General features: G+C 41.0%; 1 protein-coding gene across 1 annotated transcript in view; it reads left to right on the plus strand.

Moving 5' to 3' along the window:
- LOC146751662 (cytosolic carboxypeptidase 4-like) overlaps nucleotides 1-25246 on the plus strand; it is a 334880-nt gene that overhangs the window by 225657 nt on the left and 83977 nt on the right. The window contains exon 2 of the mRNA XM_085533888.1: nucleotides 14670-14850. Within this exon, the coding sequence (XP_085390014.1) occupies nucleotides 14693-14850 (158 nt within the window). The 5' untranslated portion in view covers nucleotides 14670-14692. The remainder of the gene's footprint in view (nucleotides 1-14669; nucleotides 14851-25246) is intronic.

Raw genomic sequence — 25246 nt, forward strand, 5'->3', positions numbered from 1 at the left:
AATTTCTCAGCATTGAGGTTTGTAAGCATTGAGGATTCTAAGCATTGAGGATTCTAAGCTAAGCATAGAGCATACTAAGGATTGAGGATGCTAAGCATTGAGGTTTCTAAGCAGTGAGGATTCTAAGATAAGCACTGAGGATGCTAAGTATTGAGGTTTCTAAGCATTAAGGACTCTTTGCATTGAGTTTTCTAAGCATTGAGGATCCTGAGCTTTGAGGATTCTAAGCTAAGCATTGAGGATGCTAAGCATTGAGGATTCTAAGCATTGAGGATTCTAAGCATTGAGGATTCTAAGCATTTAAAACTTTAAGCATTGAGGTTTCTAAGCAATAAGGTTTCTCAGCATTGAGGATTCTAAGAAATGAGCATTCTACACATTGAAGATTTTACGCGTTGAGGTTTCTAAGCATTGAGGATTCTAAGGTATGCATTGAGGATGCTAAGCAATGAGGATGCTAAGCATTGTGAATTGTATGTATTGAGGATTCTAAGCATTAAGTACTCTAAGCATTGAGGTCTCTAAGCTTTAAGGTCTCTATGCATTGAGGTTTGTAAGCATTGAGGATTCTAAGCCAAGCATTGAGTTTTCTAATCTTTGAGGTTTCTAAGCATTAAGGCCTCTATGCATTGAGGATTGTAAGCATTAGGGATGCTAAGCATTGAGGTTTAAAAGGAATAAAATTTCTCAGCGTTGAGGATTCTAAGCTATCAGGATTCTAGGCATTGAGGTTTCTAAGCAGTGCATGGAGGATGCTAAGCATTGAGGATTTTATGCATTGAGGATTCTAAGCTAAGCATAGTGCATACTAAGGTTTGAGGATGCTAAGCATTGAGGTTTCTAAGCATTGGGGATTCTACGCATTGAGGATGCTAAGCACTGAGGATTATAAGCGTTGAGGTTTCTATGCAGTGAGGATTCTAAGCTAAGCTCTGAGGATGCTAAGTATTGAGGTTTCTAAGTATTAAGGACTCTGTGCATTGAGGTTTTTAAGCATTGAGGATCCTGAGCTTTGAGGATTCTAAGCTAAGCATTGAGGATGCTAATCATTGAGGATGCTAAGCATTGAGGATTCTAAGCTATGCATGGAGGATTCTAAGCATTGAGCATTGTAAGCATTGAGGATTCTAAGCCAAGCATTGAGTTTTCTAATTATTAAGGTTTCTAAGTATTAAGGCCTCTATGCATTGAGGTTTGTAAGCATTTGGGATGCTAAGCAATGAGGTTTCAAACAATAAAATTTCTCAGCATTGAGGTTTGTAAGCATTGTGGATTGTAAGCATTGAGGATTCTAAGCTAAGCATAGAGCATACTAAAGATTGAGGATGCTAAGCATTGAGGTTTCTAAGCAGTGAGGATTCTAAGCTAAGCACTGAGGATGCCTAGTATTCAGGTTTCTAAGCATTAAGGACTCTGTGCATTGAGGTTTCTAAGCATTGAGGATTCTAAGCATTGAGGATTCTAAGCACTGAGGATTCTAAGCATTGAGGATTCTAAGCATTGAGGTTTCTAAGCTAAGCATTGAGGATTCTAAGCATTGAGGATTCTAAGCATTGAGGATTCTAAGCATTGAGGATTTTAAGCATTGAGGATGCTAAGCATTGACGATGCTAAGAATTTACGATGCTAAGCATTGAGGATTCTAAGCATTGAGGAGTCTAAGCATTGAGGATGCTAAGCATTGAGAATGCTAAGCATTGAGGATGCTAAGCATTGACGATTCTAAGCATTGAGGATTCTAAGCATGGAGGATGCTAAGAAATGAGGATGCTAAGCATTGAGGATGCTAAGCATTGAGGTTTCTAAGCATTGAGGATTCTAAGCATTGAGGATTCTAAGCATTGAGGATTCTAAGCATTGAGGATTCTAAGCTAAGCATTGAGGATTCTAAGCATTGAGGATTCTAAGCATTGAGGAATCTAAGCTAGGCATTGAGGATTCTAAGCATTGAGGATTCTAAGCATTGAGGATTCTAAGCATTGAGGATTCTAGGCATTGAGGATTCTAAGCATTGAGGATTCTAAGCTAAGCATTGAGGATTCTAAGCATTGAGGATTGTTAGCATTGAGGATTCTAAGAATTGAGGATTCTAAGCATTGAGGATTCTAAGCATTGAGGATTCTAAGCATTAAGGATTCTAAGCTAGGCATTGAGGATTCTAAGCATTGAGGATGCTAAGCATTGAGGATTCTAAGCATTGAGGATTCTAAGCATTGAGGTTTCTAGGCATTGAGGATTCTAAGCATTGAGGATTCTAAGCTAAGCATTGAGGATTCTAAGCATTGAGGATTGTTAGCATTGAGGATTCTAAGCATTGAGGATTCTAAGCATTGAGGATTCTAAGCATTGAGGATTCTAAGCATTGAGGTTTCTAAGCTAAGCATTGAGGATGCTAAGCATTGAGGATGCTAAGCATTGACGATTCTAAGCATTGAGGATGCTAAGCATTGAGGATTCTAAGCATTGAGGATTCTAAGCAATGAGGATTCTAAGCATTGAGGTTTCTAAGCTAAGCTTTTAGGATGCTAAGCATTGAGGATACTAAGCATTGAGGATTCTAAGCATTGCGGATTCTAAGCATTGAGGATTCTAAGCATTGAGGATTCTAAGCATTGAGGATTCTAAGCATTGAGGATGCTAAGCATTGAGGATGCTAAGCACTGAGGATTCTAAGCATTGAGGATTCTAAGCATTGCGGATTCTAAGCATTGAGGATTCTAAGCATTGAGGATTCTAAGCATTGAGGATTCTAAGCATTGAGGATTCTCAGCATTGAGGATTCTAAGCACTGAGGATTCTAAGCATTGAGGATGCTAATCTTTGAGGATGCTAAGCATTGAGGATGCTAAGCATTGAGGATGCTTTAGCATTGAGGATTCTCATCATTGAGGATTCTAAGCATTGAGGAGTCTAAGCATTGAGGATGCTAAGCATTGAGAATGCTAAGCATTGAGGATGCTAAGCATTGACGATTCTAAGCATTGAGGATTCTAAGCATTGAGGATGCTAAGCATTGAGGATGCTAAGCATTGAGGATTCTAAGCATTGAGGTTTCTATGCTAAGCATTGAGGATGCGAAGCATTTAGGATTCTAACTATTGAGGATTCTAAGCAATGCATGGAGGATGCTAAGCATTGAGGATTCTAAGCACTGAGGATTCTAAGCTATGCTGGAGGATTCTAAGCATTGAGGATTCTAAGCTTTGAGGATTCTAAGCCAAGCATTGAGTTTTCTAATCTTTGAGGTTTCTAAGCATTAAGGCCTCTATGCATTGAGGTTTTTTAGCATTTGGGATGCTAATCAATGACGTTTCAAACAATAAAATTTCTCAGCATTGAGGTTTGTAAGCGTTGAGGATTCTAAGCATTGAGGATTCTAAGCTAAGCATAGAGCATACTAAATATTGAGGATGCTAAGCATTGAGGTTTCTAAGCATTGGGGATTCTACGCGTTGAGGATGCTAAGCACTGAGGATTCTAAGCATTGAGGTTTCTAAGCAGTGAGGATTCTAACCATTGAGGATTCTAAGCATTGAGGATTCTAAGCATTGAGGATTCTAAGTATTGAGGATTCTAAGAATTGAGGATTCTAAGCATTGAGGTTTCTAAGCATTGAAGTTTCTAAGCATTGAGGATTCTAAGCATTGAGGATGCTAAGCATTGAGGATGCTAAGCATTGAGGATTCTAAGCATTGAGGATTCTAAGCCAAGCATAGAGTTTTTTAATCTTTGAGGTTTCTAAACATTAAGGCCTCTATGCATTGAGGTTTGTAAGCATTAGGGATGGTAAGCATTGAGGTTTTAGAGCAATAAAATTTCTAAGCAATGAGGATTCTACGCATTGAGGTTTCTATGCAATGCATGGAGTATGCTAAGCATTGAGGTTCCTATGCTGTGAGGATTCTGTGCTTTGAGGATTCTAAGCTAAGCAATGAGGATGGTAAGCATTGAGGATGCTAAGCATTGACGATTCTAAGCATTGAGGATTCTAAGCTATGTAATGAGAATGCTAAGCATTGAGGATGCTAAGCATTGAGGATTCTATGCATTGAGGTTTCTAAGCTAAGCATTGAGGATGCGAAGCATTGAGGATTCTAACTATTGAGGATTCTAAGCAATGCATGGAGGATTCTAAGCATTGAGGGTTCTATGCATTGAGGATTCTAAGCCAAGCATTGAGTTTTCTAATCTTTGAGGTTTCTAAGCATTAAGGCCTCTATGCATTGAGGTTTGTTAGCATTTTGGATGCTAAGCAATGAGGTTTCAAAAAATAAAATTTCTCAGCATTGAGGATTGTAAGCATTGAGGATTCTAAGCATTGAGGATTCTAAGCATTGAGGATTCTAAGCCAAGCACTGAGTTTTCTAATCTTTGAGGTTTCTAAACATTAAGGCCTCTATGCACTGAGGTTTGTAAGCATTAGGGATGCTAAGCATTGAGGTTTCAGAGCAATATAATTTCTAAGCAATGAGGATTCTACGCATTGAGGTTTCTATGCATGCATGGAGGATGCTAAGCATTGAGCTTCCTAAGCAGTGAGGATTCTGAGCTTTCAGGATTCGAAGCTAAGCAATGAGGATGCTAAGCATTGAGGATTCTAAGCATTGAGGATTCTAAGCTAAGCATAGAGCATACTATGGATTGAGGATGCTAAGTATTGAGGTTTCTAAGCATTAAGGACTCTGTGCATTGAGGTTTCTAAGCATTGAGGATCCTGAGCTTTGAGGATTCTAAGCTAAGCATTGAGGATGCTAAGCATTGAGGATTCTAAGCATTGAGGATTCTAAGCATTGAGGATTCTAAGCTATGCATTGAGAATGCTAAGCATTGAGGATGCGAAGCATTGAGGTTTCTAAGCTAAGCATTGAGGATGCGAAGCATTGAGGATTCTAAGCTCAGCATTGAGGATTCTAAGCATTGAGGATTCTAATCATTCAGGTTTCTAAGCAGTGAGGATTCTAAGCTAAGCACTGAGGATGCTAAGTATTGAGGTTTCTAAGCATTAAGGACTCTGTGCATTGAGGATTCTAAGCATTGAGGATTCTAAGCATTGAGGATTCTAAGCATGGCATTGAGGATGCTAAGCATTGAGGGTTTTATGCATTGAGGATGCTAAGCATTGAGGGTTTTATGCATTGAGGATTCTAAGCATTGAGGTTTCTAAGCTAAGCATTGAGGATTGTAAGCATTGGGGATTCTAAGCCTGGAGGATTCTAAGCATGGAGGATGCTAAGCATTGAGGATTCTAAGCATTGAGGATTCTAATCTATGCATTGAGGATTCTAAGCATTGAGAATTCTAAGCTATGCATTGAGTCTTCTAAGCATTGAGGATTCTAAGCCAAGCATTGAGGATGCTAAGTATTGAGGATTCTAAGCATTGAGGATGCTAAGCATTGAGGTTTCTAAGCTAAGCATTGAGGATGCGAAGCATTGAGGATTCTAACTATTGAGGATTCTAAGCATTGAGGATTCTAAGCCAAGCATTGAGTTTTCTAATCTTTGAGGTTTCTAAGCATTTAGGCCTCTATGCATTGAGGTTTGTAAGCATTTGGGATGCTAAGCAATGAGGTTTCAAATAATAAAATTTCTCAGCATTGAGGTTTGTGACCATTGAGGATTCTAAGCATTGAGGATTCTAATCTAAGCATAGAGCATACTAAGGATTGAGGATGCTAAGCATTGAGGTTTCTAAGCATTGGGGATTCTACGCGTTGAGGATGCTAAGCACTGAGGATTCTAAGCACTGAGGTTTCTAAGCAGTGAGGATTCTAAGCTAAGCACTGAGGATGCTAAGTATTGAGGTTTCTAAGCATTAAGGACTCTGTGCATTGAGGTTTCTAAGCATTGAGGATCCTGAGCTTTGAGGATTCTAAGCTAAGCATTGAGGATGCTAAGCATTGAGGATTCTAAGCATTGAGGATTCTAAGCACTGAGGATTCTAAGCATTGAGGATTCTAAGCATCGAGGATTCTAAGCATCGAGGATTCTAAGCTAGGCATTGAGGATTCTAAGCATTGAGGATTCTAAGCATTGATGATTCTAAGCAATGAGGATTCTAAGCATTGAGGATTCTAAGCATCGAGGATTCTAAGCTAGGCATTGAGGATTCTAAGCATTGAGGATTCTAAGCATTGAGGATTCTAAGCATTGAGGATTCTAAGCATTGAGGTTTCTAAGCTAAGCATTGAGGATTCTAAGCATTGAGGATTCTAAGCATTCAGGTTTCTAAGCAGTGAGGATTCTAAGCATTGAGGATTCTAAGCATTGAGGATTCTAAGCATTGAGGATTCTAAGCATTGAGGATTCTATGCATTGAGGATGCTAAGCATTGAGGATGCTAAGCTATGTAATGAGGATTCTAAGCATTGAGGATTCTAAGCATTGAGGATTCTAAGCATTGAGGATTCTAAGCCAAGCATTGAGTTTTCTAATCTTTGAGGTTTCTAAGCATTAAGGCCTCTATGCATTGAGGTTTGTAAGCATTTGGGATGCTAAGCAATGAGGTTTCAAACAATAAAATTTCTCAGCATTGATGTTTGTAAGCATTGAGGATTCTAAGCATTGAGGATTCTAAGCTAAGCATAGAGCATGCTAAGGATTGAGGATGCTAAGCATTGAGGTTTCTAAGCATTGGGGATTCTATGCGTTGAGGATGCTAAGCACTGAAGATTATAAGCGTTGAGGTTTCTAAGCAGTGAGGATTCTAAGCTAAGCACTGAGGATTCTAAGTATTGAGGTTTCTAAGCATTAAGGACTCTGTGCATTGAGGTTTCTAAGCATTGAGGATCCTGAGCTTTTAGGATTCTAAGCTAAGCATTGAGGATGCTAAGCATTGAGGATGCTAAGAATTGAGGATTCTAAGCATTGAGGATTCTAAGCATTGATGATTCTAAGCTGAGCGTTGAGGATTCTAAGCATTTAGGTTTCTAAGCCAAGCACTGAGTTTTCTAATCTTTGAGGTTTCTAAGCATTAAGGCCTCTATGCATTGAGGTTTGTAAGCATTTGGGATGCTAAGCATTGAGGTTTCAAAGCAATGAAATTTCTCAGCGTTGAGGATTCTAAGGAATGAGGATTCTAGGCATTGAGGGTTCTAAGAAATGCATGGATGATGCTAAGCATTGTGGATTCTAAGCATTGAGGATTCTAAGCTAAGCATAGAGCATATTAAGGATTGTGGATGCTAATCATTGAGGTTTCTAAGCATTGGGGATTCTACGCGTTGAGGATGCTATGCACTGAGGATTCTAAGCATTGAGGTTTCTAAGCATTGAGGATTCTATGCTAAGCACTGAGGATGCTAAGTATTGAGGTTTCTAAGCATTAAGGACTCTGTGCATTGAGGTTTCTAAGCATTGAGGTTTCTAAGCATTGAGGATTCTAAGCTAAGCATTGAGGATTCTAAGCATTTAGGACTTTAAGCATTGAAGTTTCTATGCAATAAGGTTTCTCAGCATTGAGGATTCTAAGAAATGAGCATTCTACACATTGAAGATTTTACGCGTTTAGGTTTCTAAGCATTGAGGATTCTAAGGTATGCATTGAGGATGCTAAGCAATGAGGATGCTAAGCATTGTGGATTCTATGTATTGAGGATTCTATGCATTAAGGACTCTAAGCATTGAGGTTTCTAAGCTTTAAGGTCTCTATGCATTGAGGTTTCTAAGCATTGAGGATTCTAAGCCAAGCATTGAGTTTTCTAATCTTTGAGGTTTCTAAGCATTAAGGCCTCTATGCATTGAGGTTTCTAAGCATTAGGGATGCTAAGTATTGAGGTTTCCAAGCAATAAAATTTCTCAGCGTTGAGGATTCTAAGCTATGAGGATTCTAGGCATTGAGGTTTCTAAGCAGTGCATGGAGGATGCTAAGCATTGAGGATTCTAAGCATTGAGGATTCTAAGCTAAGCATAGAGCATACTAAGGATTGAGGATGCTAAGCATTGAGGTTTCTAAGCATTGGGGATTCTACGCATTGAGGATGCTAAGCACTGAGGATTATAAGCGTTGAGGTTTCTAAGCAGTGAGGATTCTAAGCTAAGCTCTGAGGATGCTTAGTATTGAGGTTTCTAAGCATTAAGGACTCTGTGCATTGAGGTTTTTAAGCATTGAGGATCCTGAGCTTTGAGGATTCTAAGCTAAGCATTGAGGATGCTAAGCGTTGAGGATGCTAAGCATTCAGGATTCTAAGCTATGCATTGAGGATTCTAAGCAATGAGGATTCTAAGTATTGACGATTCTAAGCTCTGATGTGAGGATGCAACACGTTGAGGTTTCTAAGCATTTAGGGCTCTTATCATTGAGGATTCTAAGCATTGAAGATTCTACGTTGAGCATTTAGGTTTCTAAGCAATGAGGTTTCTAAGCATCGAGGATTCCAAGCATTGAGGTTTCTAAGCTTGGCATTGAGTATTCTAAGTATTGAGGTTTCTCAGTGTTGAGGATTCTAAGCAATGAGGATTGTATGCATTGAGGATTTTATGCATTTAGGGTTCTAAACTAAGCACTGAGGATTCTGAGCATTGAGGGTGCAAAGCGTTGAGGTTTGTAAGCATTGAGGTTACTAAAAATTAAGGTCTCTAAGCTATAAAGTTTCTAATCATTGAGGATACTAAGCATTGAGGTTACTAAAAATTAAGGACTCTATGCATTGAGTTTTTTATGCATTGTGGATGCTAAGCATTGAGGATTCTAAGCTTTGAGTATTATAAGCATTGTGGATTCTAAGCATCGAGGAATCTAAGCTAAGCATTGAGGATGCTAAGGATTGAGGTTTCTAAGCATTGAGTGTTCTAAGGTTTGAGGATTTCAAGCTAAGCATTGCGGTTGGTAAGCATTGAGGTTTCTAGGCATTGAGGATTCTTAGCATTGAGGATGCTAAGCATTGAGGATTCTAAGCATTGAGGATTCTAAGCATTGAGGATTCTAAGCTAGGCATTGAGGATTCTAAGCATTGAGGATGCTAATCATTGAGGATTCCCAGCATTGAGGATTCTAAGCTAAGCATGTAGGATTCTAAGTATTGAGGTTTCTCAGTGTTGAGGATTCTAAGCAATGAGGATTCTATGCATTGAGGATTTTATGCATTGAGGGTTCTAAACTAAGCACTGAGGATGTTGAGCATTGAGAGTGCAAAGCACTGAGGTTTCTAAGCATTTAGGTTACTAAAAATTAAGGTCTCTAAGCTATGAGGTTTCTAATCATTGAGGATACTAAGCATTGAGGTTTCTACGCATTAAGGACTCCATGCATTGAGTATTTTATGCATTGAGGATGCTAAGGATTGAGGTTTCTAAGCATTGAGTGTTCTAAGCTTTGAGGACTTTAAGCTAAGCATTGCGGTTGCTAAGCATTGAGGTTTCTAGGCATTGAGGATTCTATGCTTTGAGGATTCTTAGCATTGAGGATGCTATGCATTGAGGTTTCTGAGTATTTCAGATTCTGAGCATTGAGGATTCTAAGCTAAGCATTGAGGGTGCTAAGCAATGAGGATTCTCAGCCTTGAGGATGCTAAGCACTGAGGATTCTCATCATTGAGGATTCTCAGCATTGAGGTGTCTAAGCATTAAGAACTTTAAGCATTGAGGATTCTAAGCATTGTTCATTCTAAGCATTAAGGACTCTATGCATTGAGGTTTCTAAGCTTTAAGGGTGCTAAGCATTGAGGTTTCAAAGCAATAAGGTTTCTCAGCATTGAGGATTCTAAGCAATGAGGATTCTAAGCATTGAGGATTCTGAGCATTGAGGTTTCTAAGCTAAACATTGAGGATGCTGAGCATTGAGGATGCAAAGCATTGAGGATTCTAAGCATTGAAGTTTCTAAGCACTGAGGACTCTATGCTTTGAGGTTTCTAAGCATCGAGGTTTCTAAGCATTGAGGATTCTAAGCATTAAGGACTCTATGCACTGAGGTTTCTAAGCACTAAGGACTCTATGCTTTGAGGTTTCTAAGCATTTAGGTTTCTAAGCATTGAGGATTCTAATCATTGAGGATGCTAAGCTAAGCATTGAGGATGCTAAGCATTGAGGATTCTAGGCACTGAGGATTCTAAGCATTGGGGATACGAAACTACGCAGTGAGGGTGATAAGCATTGAGGTTTCTAAGCATTAAGGACTCTATGCATTGAGATTTTTAAGCATTGATGATGCTAAGCATTGAGGATTTTATGCTTTGAGAATGCAAAGCAATGAGCTCTCTAAGCATTGAGGATTCTAAGCATTGACGATTCTAAGCACTGAGGATTCTAAGCATTGAAGATTCTAAACTAAGCATTGAGGTTTCTAAGCAATGAGAATTCTAAGCAATGAGAATTCTAAGCTAAGCATTGAGGTTGCTTAACATTGAGTAAGCTAAGCATTGGGGTGTCTAAGCATTAAGGACTCTATGCATAGAGTTTTCTAAGCATTGAGGATTCTAAGCTGTGCATTGAGGATGCTAAGCATTGATGTTTCTAAGCATTGAGGTTTCTAAGCATTGAGGTTTCTAAGCATTGAGGATTCTCTGTTAAGCATTGGAATTCTAAGCATTGAGGATTCTAAGCATTGAGGGTTCTAAGCCATTGAGGGATCTAAACATTGAGTGTTCTAAGCATTGAGGATTCTAAGTAAAGCATTGAGGCTTCTCATCATTGAGGATTCTTTGCAGACTTGTTTCCCTATCCTTCGCTATAGGTATGCTTTTGTTTCATCAGGTATTAGTTCACTTGGTTGTTTTTTAGTTGCATCATATGGAATATTAGTCAAATGTGTGTAGAATTTCCATCTGCCTTCAGAATTTGGGATTTTGGGATCTGCCCCAAAATGATTTATAGAACCTGACATTCTAATTTCTTGGAGTTAAGGGGCTGGGGGAATAACCCAGAAAAAGAATAACGAGAATATCCATCTTTAGTAGGATGTTAAACTGTACTATGTCTGGATGCTTTGTACATGTATTGGTCTCTGCAGTCATTTCTAATCATTCTGATTCATTGGTGAGTGAATTCATAAAACTCATCCACTAAGGGATGTTTCCAAGCAACTTGGAGCCTGGAATACCTTCACCCAGCTTTGATGGTAGAAAGCAGTTAACCAAGGTGATTTGTAACATTCACTTCTTTGCCATGAGGACCATTGATAACGCATATCGTGTAAGTGTATTTAAGGGAGGGTTATCTCTCTGATAATTCTGGAAAACAGCAGTGGGCCCTGTCAGACTAGGTAAGCTGCCTCTGCATTAAGATGTGTCTCTTTGAGTAGGATTTTGCCAAATGCAGGGTCAGGAAATAAGGAGGAGGTGGGGTAAATGGAGGAGCATAGTATTACATCGTGGAGTAACTGAAAATGTGACAACTTGGGGAAAGATTTTGGGTGGGGAGCGGAGGAAAGTGACCAACACAGGTTCTGCCTCAGAGCAGTCTCAAGTTTTCTGTGATCTCAGTATTTGAAGTTGTTTTTTTTTTTCCTTCTCCTTGAATATATTTGATGTACATCACACCATATCCTGTCTTTGTCAGACTTTGTTTAACTAGGCAGCCTTGGGCAGTTCAGATGTATCCAAGGCAGGATGCAGCCGTGATACACGCAGCAGAACTGCGTTTGATGCTCTTTTTTACACATCATTTGACTCTCAGAATATGCTGTAGAGGTCACACATAATGAAGTTGGGTGGGAATGTTGGCTTTCTTTGTTTATCTCTTATGTCCAGGGGGTAAACTTGAACCTTTGATCTGTGCAGCTCTCATGATAAAGTCATGTTGTATTTAGGAATAAGGGGGAGTGGAGGGAAGGCCTATGTTTTGTGGGCTCTGGCTTGGGGCTGATAGGATGAGAGGTATGCAGAGGCACGGCCAGAATCATTCCAGTCAAGACCTGGATCTAGGTTGAATTTGTCACACGCTCTTTATGATTCCCTTTGACTCCTAATGAAATCCCAGTCTTGTGTCATTTCAAAACCTTGTTCCCTTTCAAACGCTGTGGCCCAAATAGCAGCTTGACAATGCATAGAATTTTAACCCATGTCAGGGCATCTGGAAGTGCACTTCATTTCCCTTCTGTGCCTCTTTTTATGAGGCGAGACATTGATTTGTTAACGGGGTTTCATTCTTTTATTTCAGATTGATCTTTCCCCAACTGATGTCATGATTTCTAACTTCCAAATCAGATAAAATCAAGAGGAAGATCCCTGCAATAGGCAGGAGATTAAGCAACAAGTTAGCAGTACTGTAGGAACAAAGCTCTTATTTTCATGCATATATCCACAGTTAAAATGAATAAAGAGAAGGGAAGGTGGGAGGTGGTTGATACGTTAGATTTATTACTCAAAGGGTTTTTGCTCCATGTTTTGCAAGAGGCATCAGTGCCTTTAATCTCTCATCTCTGGTTTTGTTAGTGGCACGTTATATCCTGGCCATGTCAGAATGTAGCACAGAGTAATGAGACAAGATCTGTTGGATGGGGCTTTATGTAGCACGAAAAGGTTCCTCTGCTCACTCTTTTTATTATTTACATTCCCAGTGAAGGTTACGTGTCATGTGGGCTTTGCAGAGATAAATGGGTAACCTGAGCTTTCTGGCAGCTTCCCCAGGACTTGGGGAGGATTCAGTGTAAGGACTGACTTGGGGATTTTGAAGCATCAAACTCAGTTCTGGGCCCTGAAGGAAACATAGAAGAACATGTGTCTCGGTGTCCTGAGGAGGTGCAGTGTAGCACAAGGTGGTATCAAGGGGCTCTGGACCAAAATTACACTTCAGAACAGTAGGTGTGTCCCAGAGCAGATCAGCAGCACTGGGGTGGCTTCATCAGCACTGCTGTTATGGGGCATAGTGAATCAAGAATGAAGTGTAGCAGCTCAGCTAAGTGCAAAAATCTTGACTATTGCCGGCCAGTTGGTGCCCGGAGATGTGATTTTGGCATTGCAAATATACCTGTCAGGAGGGGAGTGAAGCTTAGAAAGGGAGTTTTAAGTGGAATAGAGATGTTTCCCCACCTGGATCCTATGGATCCACTATTTCCTGGGGTTTAAAATCAGGACTCTCTAGAAGCTTTTGTCACGTTGAATGTTAGACAGAGGTTTATCAGTCTTGAGGAGAGCAGAATTCACATCTCTGCCAGTCTCACAGTATCCTCAATTAGCTGAATTGTGGCAAACCTTCCATTTCTGAGATGTGAAGACCCTTTCTTGTGGTTTCGTTTTCTCATAGAGTAACTGAAGAAAGAATCGCTCAATTAACATGCTGCATGCTTTCCCAATGTATAGAAGAGACAGGAGTTAAAGCCGTTTTCATCAGTTGCAAGGGAGCATGTTTTATTTTGCTTTGTGCTATTTACAGCTGTTGTCCATTAGGAGTCCTCAAGAGCCTCATTCTCAACTACAACAACACAGTCCCATAAGTTTAGCTCAGCAATGAGCCTGCAAAACAGCACTAAATCATGATGATGGGAGAAAGAAGAAAATGTTTGGAAATAGCAAAATGCAACTGATGCCTTTGTGAAAAGTAGTTTTTGCTTGTTGCTGTTTTAAAGCATTACTAAGGTAGACTGTAATGCACAGCATCTAGCTGGAGCTGAATAGAGGTTGTTTTCTAATATATATATGTTTTTGTAATAAAAAGTAAGCAGAACTCCTAGTATGTCTCTATTGGCTGAAGGGATCTTTTACAGTCCATTAGCGCCTTGGGCACTAATGTATACACAGCAGTGAAAATATACTAATCTCAGGGTAAGGTGCAAGAATGATAAAGGAAAAATAAAGATTAGTACACGGCTATTGAATAGCAGAGTTCTGGTTGCTTTACTGGACCACAGTATGATTGCTCTGAATGAATTCGAGTGGAGACTCTGGTCATGCCCATCAAATGCCTATGAACGGGAAGGGGTGAATGTGGGATTGTTTCCAGACCTGTCTACATCCTTGCAGAGGAGTTGGACCAAGTGACCTTTAAGGATCCTTTCCAACTCAAAAGGTTCTGTGATTCCACCTCTGTGTTTCACATTAATTGAGTAATGATTTGTAAAGCTGTTAGAAAACTGAAGGACTTTAGTACAGCTTTGGGAGCTGAGGACATAGAAGCATAACTTGCTAAATCAGCGTTTGCTTACAAGGATGCTCAGATGATACCTTTGATTGTTTTCTGTCCCTTTACTAGAGAGCCTGTGCTCTGACAGAGCTGCAAAAAACATCATGGCATCGTTGTGATTCCCTGTCAGATAGTGGCTTCCACTAAAGCAAATGTGTCAGGTTGATTTGTGACAGCAGCCTGAGATTGTGAACATTCACAGAAGGATAATTTTAAGACACATCATTGCTTTGTCCTTTTCTTTTATTCTCTATGCTTGGCAGGTGTCTACCTCTGTCTTCTTCCCTTGGCCCATCTGTGGATTTTGCTCAACACAGATGGGATTTTCAAACAATCTGCTGTCAAATTTGGTCTCTTCTGAGCATGTGTATACAGAGAGCTTTTGGAGACGTGTAACTAGGCCAAATGAGGGTGCTTTTTCATGGGAATGGCAAATAACGTATCTGATAGCAAGACAATTTTCTCTGCCAAATTGCTAGTCTGCTTTGCAACAGGGGTTCATTAGGCTCTGTCCATGAACTGTTTAGTAAGATTCTCTCTTAAAAAAAAAAGTTGGCATCGTATCTCTGCAGCTTCTGTGCATAACATCTCCATGCCTTTGCTTTGTTTTACAGACAGTCGTCCTTATGTCTTTCTGATGGCCCGTGTTCATCCTGGTGAAAGCAACGCCAGCTGGGTGATGAAGGGGACCCTGGAGTTCCTTGTGAGCAGTGATCCCATTGCTGATCTCCTGAGGAAATGTTTCATTTTCAAGATTGTCCCCATGCTCAACCCTGATGGAGTCATCAATGGCAAGTGCGTTGTAGTAACATACTTATTGTGAATTTTCACTGGGTTTACCTGCAGGCTTTACTGCTGTATACTTAGCAGGCCTAGTCTTCAGTGTTTTGGGCCAGAATTCCTGTTGCCTTTTGCCTTGTGTTTTATTCATCCTGTGATCAGTCCTGTAAGGAGAATGTAAGTCCTGGATACAGCCCAGTGTGCTGTCTCGTGTGCATCAGATATTCATGGTTCTGTACTGTGTGGGGCCGTAAGGTGTCCCAACTGACTGGGTGAAGTATTAGCGATAGCAGACAAACTGAATCTTACTTGCTGAATGGAAAGTTATCTATTCTGCCAAATCAGCAGGGCAAACTTTATCTGCAAGCTGATATATCTGGGAATAACTGGCTTTAATTAATGCTTTATATAACCTGAATGGGGGAAAGATGTAAGGATCTATTAAATGCTCGTATCTTTATGGAAATGTTTCCGTATAATGAAACTCCCTCCTTCTCCTATCTCCTTTACTCTGTTTCCTCCCACATGCTTCTGAAGAGATTCCAAGTCTTTCTGAGCTTATGAATATACCAGTTTCTTTTTGCATTCTTCAGAGCTGCCTTTACATTGCTCCTACCCACATCATCACTACAACCATTCATCTGGTTTCAGGTCAGGTTGTGCTGATCCGGTGCTGAAGAAACAGGGTAAAGACCTTAAGCAAATCTTGAGCTTATTTGGTCCTAATCTAATTCCTTTCTGTTGTGGTCTGGGCTTCAGCAGAGGGCAGCTTGGAGTGTTCTTAGCCTCTGGTCTGCGACTATGAGCATAGTTTTTTGTGTTCCTGTTCTCCCCAGGACATGAGTGTGTTGTAGTTTAGGCTGTTCAGGGGAGCTGGATGCTGCCCCCAAGTATTGGAAGCTTCTGCTGGCACCAAATGTTTCCTTGATTCTTCCAGACAGCAGAAGCAAAAATGAAAGATTGTGGCTTTCTGTTTTTCCTTTCACTCTGCTTAATTAAAGTTTCCAGCAGATGGAGGGCTGGAGGGAATGTCTGACCTTTTTTCTCCAGCTGTCAGGAGTGAGCATAGCAGAGGAAGGGTCCTCAGGAGGGACAGTGTGGCTTTTGGTGACACCTGGAATGAAGGGTACTGTCTGAGCTCATATCACACAGGAACGTGTGGAGCTTCCACTGTAGTTCAACCTGGTGATGAGTAGGAAAGTTTGGTGTGGGATAGGAGCAGAGGTCCAAGGACTTGGCTATGGCTCTGTAGCTAAGCATGAAGCCTGGGGAAGGGAGAGAACCATTCCATCATGCTCCAATTTAAATGCTGTGCTGTGGGGCCTCCCATGGCTCTGTTGCTCTTGCTTCTTCCCATGTGCTTTTTCAGTGGACTGAGGTGTTCCTGCACAGAAAGAAAAGCTTCTTTTCTTGGCCTAGAGTTTATTGGCAGCTTTTTGGAGATGACTTTTAGTCCCTTGCTGCATGTGGAAGCACATGCAGGTTTCTTTGTCCATTAATGTTCTACTTCATCTAGGTTTAAGTGCTGTATTAAACTCTGTTGTCATTCAAATCACTGCCACAAAGGGAAGCTCTTTTTCCAGGAAAAGGGTCTGTAGGCCATTATTGACTGAGTAGCTGTAAACAGGTCCATACTACTTACTTTTAGGTCTCTGTAGCACATTTCAGGAAGCCACTTATTTGCCTTGAGATTTACAATCACGACTGAATGTGTCAAATCCACTGTTTATTTTGAATCATCACTCATTTCGAATCTTCATGCTTTGAAAGTGCATCTTCTGTACTACCCATCCATCCTTCTGTTATCTGGTATTAATCCTGCTCTAGTCTCGTTACCTCGGTATCTTTATATTTAAAAAAGGGTTGAATTCTTTTCTGTTGGCAGTTCTTTTGAAGCTCCTCACTCTCTCCCTCCTCCCCAGTCCTGTGTGCTGGGGTGTGCATAATGCTTCCCTGCCCGTCACAAAGATGAATGCCATCGCACGGTTACAAAGGATTTCTTCCAGCAGCCCAGCTGTGCCCCTTCCCCAGCTGACTCCCTGCTGCAGGCACAGCTCAGTGGAAGAGTGCTCATCCCAGCAGGATACCGTGCAATCACACTTCGAGAGCCTTGTGCAGCAACAAGACGATCAGGGCCTTGGTATTTGCTTTGGTTAATGTGATCTGAAAGTTGCATGCAGAGAATGTTCCTCTGTCACAGATATGATGGCAGTAATGTGATTATGCTCTGACTGTGTGTGGCTGAGCTAGGAAACAGCCTTCCCTTTCACTCCCTTTCACATCAGTCAGTACTATGAGGATTTATTCCTGTCTGTCAGTGATGGAGAGAGTTGAGTCCTGTTGCTGATGCTAAATGAAGGTAGTGGTGATGCAAGCATGTCTGTATGAGTAAGGCTGTCATCACATAAAAATAAAAATCACTACCCAATATCACATATAATTTGAGTTTGTTCAATCCAGAGAGTACTGATGAGCAGTTGTGTTCTGTGCGACTGTTCTCATGGAATCATTAAGGTTGGAAAAGAAGTCTGTCATCTGGTCCAACCGTCCGCCTACAACCAGTATTGCCCAGTAAACCGTGTCCTGAAGTACCACATCTCCATGTTTCTTTAAGGTCTCCAATGGATGGTGACTCCACCTCCCTGGGCAGCCTTTGCTCTGTCCTGAATAGCAGTCAGATGTAGGGTTTGTCAAATAAATTTCAGCTGATCTGGTAGTGGCTATATATTTTAATGTTAGACACTACTTTTTATTAAGTGCATCCTGTGTGTTGTCACACAGTAGTGTTTGACCACTGCTGGAAATGGGATGCTGCCTCTGATAGATGTATGGTCTTACCTGATATAGTTATTTGTGTGTTTTTTTTCTTCTTTACAAGTAAAAGTAGTCTTAATCTCCAAGAACGGTGCTATAAGATGGTCCAAAGTGACAGGCATTAAATTACTAAAGGGAAAGTGTCCTTGTAGGCTGATTATCTTGCGAAGGCTGTTCTGTGAAAACCCAAGGTATTGGTTGGTGTTCAGCTGACTGTTTTCTCTCATCCCTTTATCGTCTTTTTAAATTAAATCACGGATTAACAGGAAAGCTAGAGAAGGAATTCCATTCTACACAGCGGTGGAGAATCCATGAAGGAGCACAGCACTTTGATTAGGAAACTGCTGAGTTATACTGGGTGAGTGAGAGACCCGTGCTTTGTTCCTGGCTCTGCTGTTGATGAAGTATGTGACCTTGAGCATTTCCCCCTCCTTTTTTTTTCTTTCCCCTGAGTTTTCTTCCTGGGAGGATGAAATAATGACACACCACAACCTTCACACAGCTTGAAATGAGTGAAATATGTGTACCAGGAGCATTTTCTCTTCAATCTAGTTCTTCTGATTCATCCACTAAAACCAGGGTCAGGAAAGGAACTTGTAAAAGCTTATGACAGCACAAACAGTTCTGTTACAAAGAAATACCCAGCACTGTTGGCTGTTCACACTGTTCCACATAAGCTCATTACCACACAGTGGAGCAACAAGTTGCCTGTGCACCAACACTTCTCCATGCAGTTGTGTACCATCTTGTGACCTGCTTTTAGGCTGTCTTCTCTGTGCACATGCTACATACCCTTCTGTCAACAGCTTGTGTATGCAGCCATTCCTCAGTGTCTGCTCACACCTGCATATCTTCTGCACCCACGTACCTGGTGCTCCCATGTGTATGTTAGCAGTCACAACGTGGTAGTCAGCATTTTGTGGGGATTTTTTTGGCTGGACTTCTTCAGAGTCTGCAGTTTCATATAAATATTGCTATTTATTACCCCTGAATTTAGGGTTATTAATTATATCAGTATAACCTAATTTATATCACCATAAACAGCAATAATAAATAGTGCCAAATGCTAACGCGCAGTGCTTGCCAACCGTGCCCGTGTTTAATGAGTGCTTCCCCCCCACTTCCCAGAAGTATTAAATTAAAAATGATTCGGCCTTGCGATATGATTGATCAAACAAGAGGTGGAACTCCTAGATAAGTGCTTTTGTTTTAAAGAATATTTCATCTTCAGACTGCCCATGCACTGTCTATTATGAGCATCCACAGGTCTTGAACTGCCCAATCTCTCTCTTCCAAGTTCATGTCTCTCTCCTCCATTGCCACCTTCTTCCTTTTTCTTTACTCCCTTTCATGTTTCCTCTTTCTTCCCTTCTGTCTGCCCTTTTCTCGCTTTCCTTTCCCTACTGTTGAATCAAAGAAGCTTTTCAATGAGAGGAACTTGATGTGTTTTTGTAAATGAATTGAACCAATCAGTGGAGATGGGAGCCGGTGAGTCTATTTTGGTAAAGGAAGATTAATTTTTTTGGAAGCAGTGTGACTTCTTCGAAGGCATGGGGTAACCATAGTAGCTGTTAGGAAGAGGAAATCCTGATTTGCATTTTGGATTATAGCCATGGACTATTCTTTATCTGGTTTAAAAACACCCTGTTCCCTTCTGCACCTGCCTTCCCACAACACAGGCTGAGTAAGCTTTGCTGCTGCTTATAGGTAAGGCAGGTGAGCTGGGCTTTTTGTTTGTTTCTCTTTATTGATATTCACTCTCACTTTAGTCAGGCTGTTTGTTCCATCCTGTTTTACTTACAGGGCTTTGTTTATTGCGCCCTGGAATCCAGCAGAGGAAAGCTTTAACTCTGACAATTACAGAAATGGAGAGATAGAAACGTCCTCTGAAAGCCCTTTCAGAACACATTTCTATTGCATGCTCTCAGAAGGGAAACTATTAACTATTAATGTTTCCCACTTACTTTTTGAAACAAGGGCCTTTTTTTTTTCTTTTCTTTTTTTTTTGAAGGATACTTGTAGGAAGAACAGAAGCAAGCTAGTTCTTCTACCCAAAAGCATTATCTGTGTATATAACTTCTATTTCCTCCTATATTATTGTGCACTCTCCTGCACTGAGACATTTTGTTCTCCACGTAGTCAGAGGCAGAGCTGGACATAGACAGCAAACAAGCTAAGGGCCGCACTTGAGGACTCACTTGATGACCCAGAACTGCATCCTTGAGGATTAAATCTTGAAGTAGAGGCACACAAAGCCATGTGGCTGTAGACATCCCTCCTACTCTCCCTTCCCTTCTCTTGTTTGCTTCTCTCTGATCAGAGGGTTAAAGAGGAGTTGAATTCTCAGAATCTAGTCTTGCATATCTAAATGGATGCCATGCACTTTGCAAGCACAATTTAAGGGGTCTCTCCAGACTAGCTGATGTGTGATGCGTCCATTTCTTTAAGGATAGTGCCAACGGTAGTTGGGTAGATGCGTGTGGAAGAACATTTTTGCATAAGATTCAGTCCTTACTCATTTAGAATGGCTGTGCTCTGAGCTCTGTGTTATAAGGTGGTCTATTTGCAAGCGCTGACTCGGGACCTCAGAGCAGATGAAAATGCCATGTCTGAGGAATGCTTGTACTGCATCTGGAATGTGGCTCAGGGAAGTGCTATGAACTGTGGGTGAACTTTCTTTGAGTGCAGTAGATGGTTCTTATCTAAGTGCTGCTCTCTTGCCTCTGGTGTTGCCTCAGCTGTCCCCATAAAGAGGACAGTGATCTTGCACTGGTGGTGAGGCATAACTGGTGAAAATGTGCTTCTTGTTGGCCATCACGGTCTTCTCAGCAGGCCGTCCTGAGAATTTTGGGTGCTTGTTCTTTAGTTCTAGTGAAGAGGGTCTAAGACCACTTATACTTCTTCAAGGCAAGCAGCCTTATTGTTCCTGATAGTCTCAGCAGATTCCCTATAGCAGAAGCCCATGATTTGGAAGGTTAGATCTATAGGATGTGAGGTAATGGCCTCAATTTGCACCAGGGTAGGTTCAGGTTGGATATTAGGCAAAATTTCTTTTTAGAAGGAATGGTGGTGTGTTGGAACAGCTGCCCAGGGAGGTGGTGGAGTCACTGTCCCTTGAGGTGTGCAGGAACCGTGGAGATGTGGCGCTGAGGGATGTCACTGGGCATGGTGGGGATGGGCTGATAGCTTGGCTAAATGGTCTTTCCAACCTTAATGAGTCTATGATGCTATGAAATCTGGCTAGTACATGAACAACATAAGATAAAATATGGGTATGTGATTCTTTAAGTCTTTGCAGCTTCTCCCTTGGTGGACCCAGAACCAGAGTCTGATCCTCCACCAAACTCTTCTCAGTACATCAGTATGCTGTGGGAGATGACCCTATTTCAGACAAAAGCCTTTGCCCTGTGCTAACATGGCAGTCCATCCTTGGCTCTCCTATGGTAAACCTCTGTTGGCACGCAGCTACACCCCAGGACTCCTGACAGCACTTCTAATGCAGTATTGTTTATTCCTTCCTTTATCAGCTGGAGCTGTTGGGCTCCCCTGAGTTATTAGATCTATTCGCTCATTGTCAGTGTTTCCTCCTTTGTAAATATGTCCCCATATGTCTCTGCTCCTGAGGAATATGCTTTCTTTTCTATTTACTGCTTTTCCCAGGCACCCACCTCCTCATTGCTCTATCCACCCAGTGGCCCAATAACAGCCACAGAGATAAATAAGCAACATAACTCTTCCTAGCTATTGTTGTTATTGTTGTTGTTGCCGCCCTGCATAGTAATACATATAATAACAAGGAAACAAATCTTATTACTAAAGTAATTACAATAAATAAAAAGCTGAGAAGGGAGATGAAGGAAGGGTCTGTTAGGGGAGTGATTGCAGTAGGGGTTTTTAAAATTTAATTTACTCGAGATGTTCTTTGCTGCTTTATTGATACCCTGCTGAGGGGGCTGCGACTAATTAGCAACCAGCTGTTGTTCTAACACACCCTCACCTAATTTATTGTTTCGTCAAGTCTCTAAAATAGGAGTCTGTCTGCTATCGTTGTCTGTGGGACTCGGCACCAGTCTCATGTCAGCAGTTGGTTTTATTGCTTGGTGCTTCTGTTTTCTGAAAGCTGAGTAGCTGAGACTTTGGGTGCTTTGCTGCCTTTCCTTTTATTTTCCAGCACTTTCCATGCGCTTTCAGGAGGTCGGGCAGGAGAATACGCTCAGTCTCTTGAATTATAAGAGCTTGTCCCAGAGTCCAGAGGCCTGTTATTATAACAGGCCAACACAATGCTAGATTCTGGTAAATTGCCCAGAGGGCTGTGCCACTGTTTGTATGCCTTGGTAGAGACCAAAAAAGACCTCACAGAGGAGGTCTGGCATAGATAGGGCCAAGGGTTTCTTAATATGTAATGTCTATGATCTTGTTCTCTTGCTTGTCAATAACCTATGGAAGTGCTGTACTATTGTTTGCCTTTGGAGAAAACAGTATCATGTCTAAACATCCACAAAAACGAATTAGTTAATGGTCATTTTAAGAACAGGGGGGACCAAATGCATTGTCTCTTGTTTCTTTGGTCTTCCAGTCCCAAAAGCACGCACAGTGTTTGCTCTGAAACAGTAAAGGTTCCCCCCATGAGGTGCCTGCAGCTCCCTCGATGCTTTCATACCCAATCTGTTCAGATTAGTCAAGGTCACTTGGGAATTTCACTGCACTTGAAGATTACTTGATATGAGCTCAGTGATATTAATGTCTTGGACTACTAAACAATTCAGCTTTAAGCCTCAGAAATTATTCCATTTTATATGGCTACTACCTTGTATTTTCAAGGTAGCATGAATATTAGATATGAACACGATGTTCCGTGGGCTCAGAAAGGAATTATTTTTGTTCAGCATTCATGTCTAGTCTCCTGACTGACAACGGGAGTTCATAATCAGATGTCTGCGCTCCTTTGACAGTTCTAAGAGCCAGGAGGCTGATGTACAAAGCTAGCTTTTAGTAAAGTTAATGAGTTGATTGAATTATATTCTTATTTGCATTAGTTTGAGTGTGTATGATTATCTTTTGTTTGTTATTATGCTCATTTAAGTCCATTTGGTAATATATTATTCCCATAGCAATTGTGCCTGTGCTAGGCTCTGTGCAGACAGGCAAGGACCAACTTGTCTTTTGTTAGGAGCTGATCCAATACTGGCACAGCGTGCTTTAGAATTGGCAAGAACAAAGAGGATACTGGGGTGCTGGCTAATGGATCTGTTGTGAAGGCTAATCCATTTTCTCATGATGTACTTTATGGAGGTGGAAGCTTTTGTAGTTACTGCTTTCCTTCACTGTTTCTTCTTAGGATGGGGGGGAGAATCTCACTGCCGTGACTTCTTCAGCCACCCAGGGAAGATTTGTGAGGTTCAGTATCATCAGTGAAGGGACTGGAGAACGCTGTAAGATGAGGGATTTCTTTATGCTTTCTTGAAATTGTCAGGATGCACCTGCAAACCCTGAACCCAGTTCACCCCATAGTTAAACACTACAATGAGATGTCACACAGATACTAACGAACTTGGATTTTGCATCTGATTCCTGGTTGTGGTAGGCATGGAGTACCGACATAAATGCTGAATGTACTGGGTAGAAGCTCATGTCATGAGTGCAAGGGCTAGTTTTGATCACTTATCTCAAGACCAACTCATCTTACCCAAGTTAATGCCTTTTGGAAGCTACAGATTCAGACTTGGAGTTGTTATTCATGGGATGGGAAAAAAGTCCACAAAATGAAATTGTAAAAACTTCACTTTTATAGATGCAATGAAGAATGTCCAATACTTTACTGCAATATCCACACTACCTGGAAAGCTGAAATTGCCTGGGAATGAAGATTATTGTCTCTCATAATATACCTTCATATATTACTGTGTAATAAATCGAGCAGTATTTCTTTCACCCTGCAAACTGGACATCCCTGGAGTTCCAAGTGACATTTCAAATTTTATACGACCATTCAGTCCCTTTTAAGTATTAAAACACATCATTTTTTGTGATATATGCACAGAAGTTCTTTCTAAAAGCATATGAATAAAAAAACTTGGAGCTTAGTTATGCAAAGGTAGAGCTGCCTTACTGCGTGTTGGCTTTTAAATGTCTCTGTTTAGTTAGCTCGGTATTTTAGCTACTACTGTTCTTTAACATCTCTGTTTCTGTGTTTCTTTTCCGCTCTTCCCTGCCCTCTGTTTCATTTGAATAACAGATTCAATTGAATAACAGCTGGCAAAGTACAGTGGTAGGAGAGCAGATATGTGACTGCCTTGGGTTGGAGAAATGGGCTGGCAATTGGAAAATGGTGTTTTAAAAAATGGGACAAAGAGGCATAACAACAAAAATAAGCTTCATCTGGAAGCCTGTATTTTCAAAATTGCTTGTTCAAAAATGCACCCACAGAGGACCAGCTGAGGTTGAATAGTTCACCTGTGTACATGGTTCATATGATTGCACATGCAATTAGGGTAATTACACGGGCAAATTTTACCCCAGTAGTTTGAGCAAATTGTCACCTTGATTTCTGAAACCAGCTGCATGTCCCAGGGAAGCAGCAAGAGAATGAAAAACAGAAAATTAAGTTGATGCTGGAATGACAAAGAGTGGGAAATCAAAACCTCTCCTGTGACCTGAAAGACAGCACTGCTGGGAGTCAGGGAAAAAAAAGTCAGCCACACTTCTAATGCTGTAAAGCGTTGGAGTCTTAAAGGGATAGAAAAATGAAGAGCTTTTTGAAGTCATCTGGCCCAGAATTTGAGCTGGAGGAAACAATATGAAACAAAAAGAAGAGGGTGAGATGGGCAGCAAAGGGGGCTTCAGTAATGATGACCTTGTGTCTGTATGCACTGTAGAACTACGAAGTTGGTATTTGAACACACCCCAGCTCGGTGATGTTGTGATCCTGTTAGGAACCTTCAGATTAGCACGGTGATACTTCATTGCATGGGAATAGTGATTATTTTGGCATTAAGTTGCTGTAGAGATCTTGCTGTGTTCAGAGCTCAGCCACTCTTCCTTGTACTGTTAGAACTGGCTTGTAAATTCCACAGGTGGATGTGTCCCTGTACGAGGTGCTTAAATATTCCATTACATTCGATAGAGCCTCTTCTGCGTTGTTTGCTTGAGGAAGTAGAGCACAGTGAGGAAGTGGTAGTGGACAATACAGTCTAGATCCTAAACCACCTTTTGGGTCGCTTTGATTTGTCTCCAAAAATGATAAGTACTTAAGGTATAGTTATTATAGTTGAAGAAGTCCTATTACTCCTACTCCTGTAAAGTTATTATGCAGTGACAACGTTCTGGGTGAGTACAGGGGTTCTTTCTATGTATATCACATGGCATCTCAGATGGTAATGTTTCTTTATCTCCCATATCTCTAATTTTTCTCCCCTACATGTTCAGAAGCTCAGCTTTTGATTAAAAAAAATCTATCCTCCATTTAAGGGGCACCTGGTCCCACTGAGCACCATCTAAAGCAAAACTTGCTTCCCAGGTCTATCTCTGGTCTGTGACGTTTCTACCAGTAGATAACAATGATAACAGTAATGTAAACTTTGAGGAACATTTTGCATAT

Source organism: Coturnix japonica, unplaced genomic scaffold (assembly GCF_054131305.1).
Source record: "Coturnix japonica strain WE unplaced genomic scaffold, WE-NBRP24 Scf069, whole genome shotgun sequence".
NCBI lineage: Eukaryota > Metazoa > Chordata > Aves > Galliformes > Phasianidae > Coturnix > Coturnix japonica.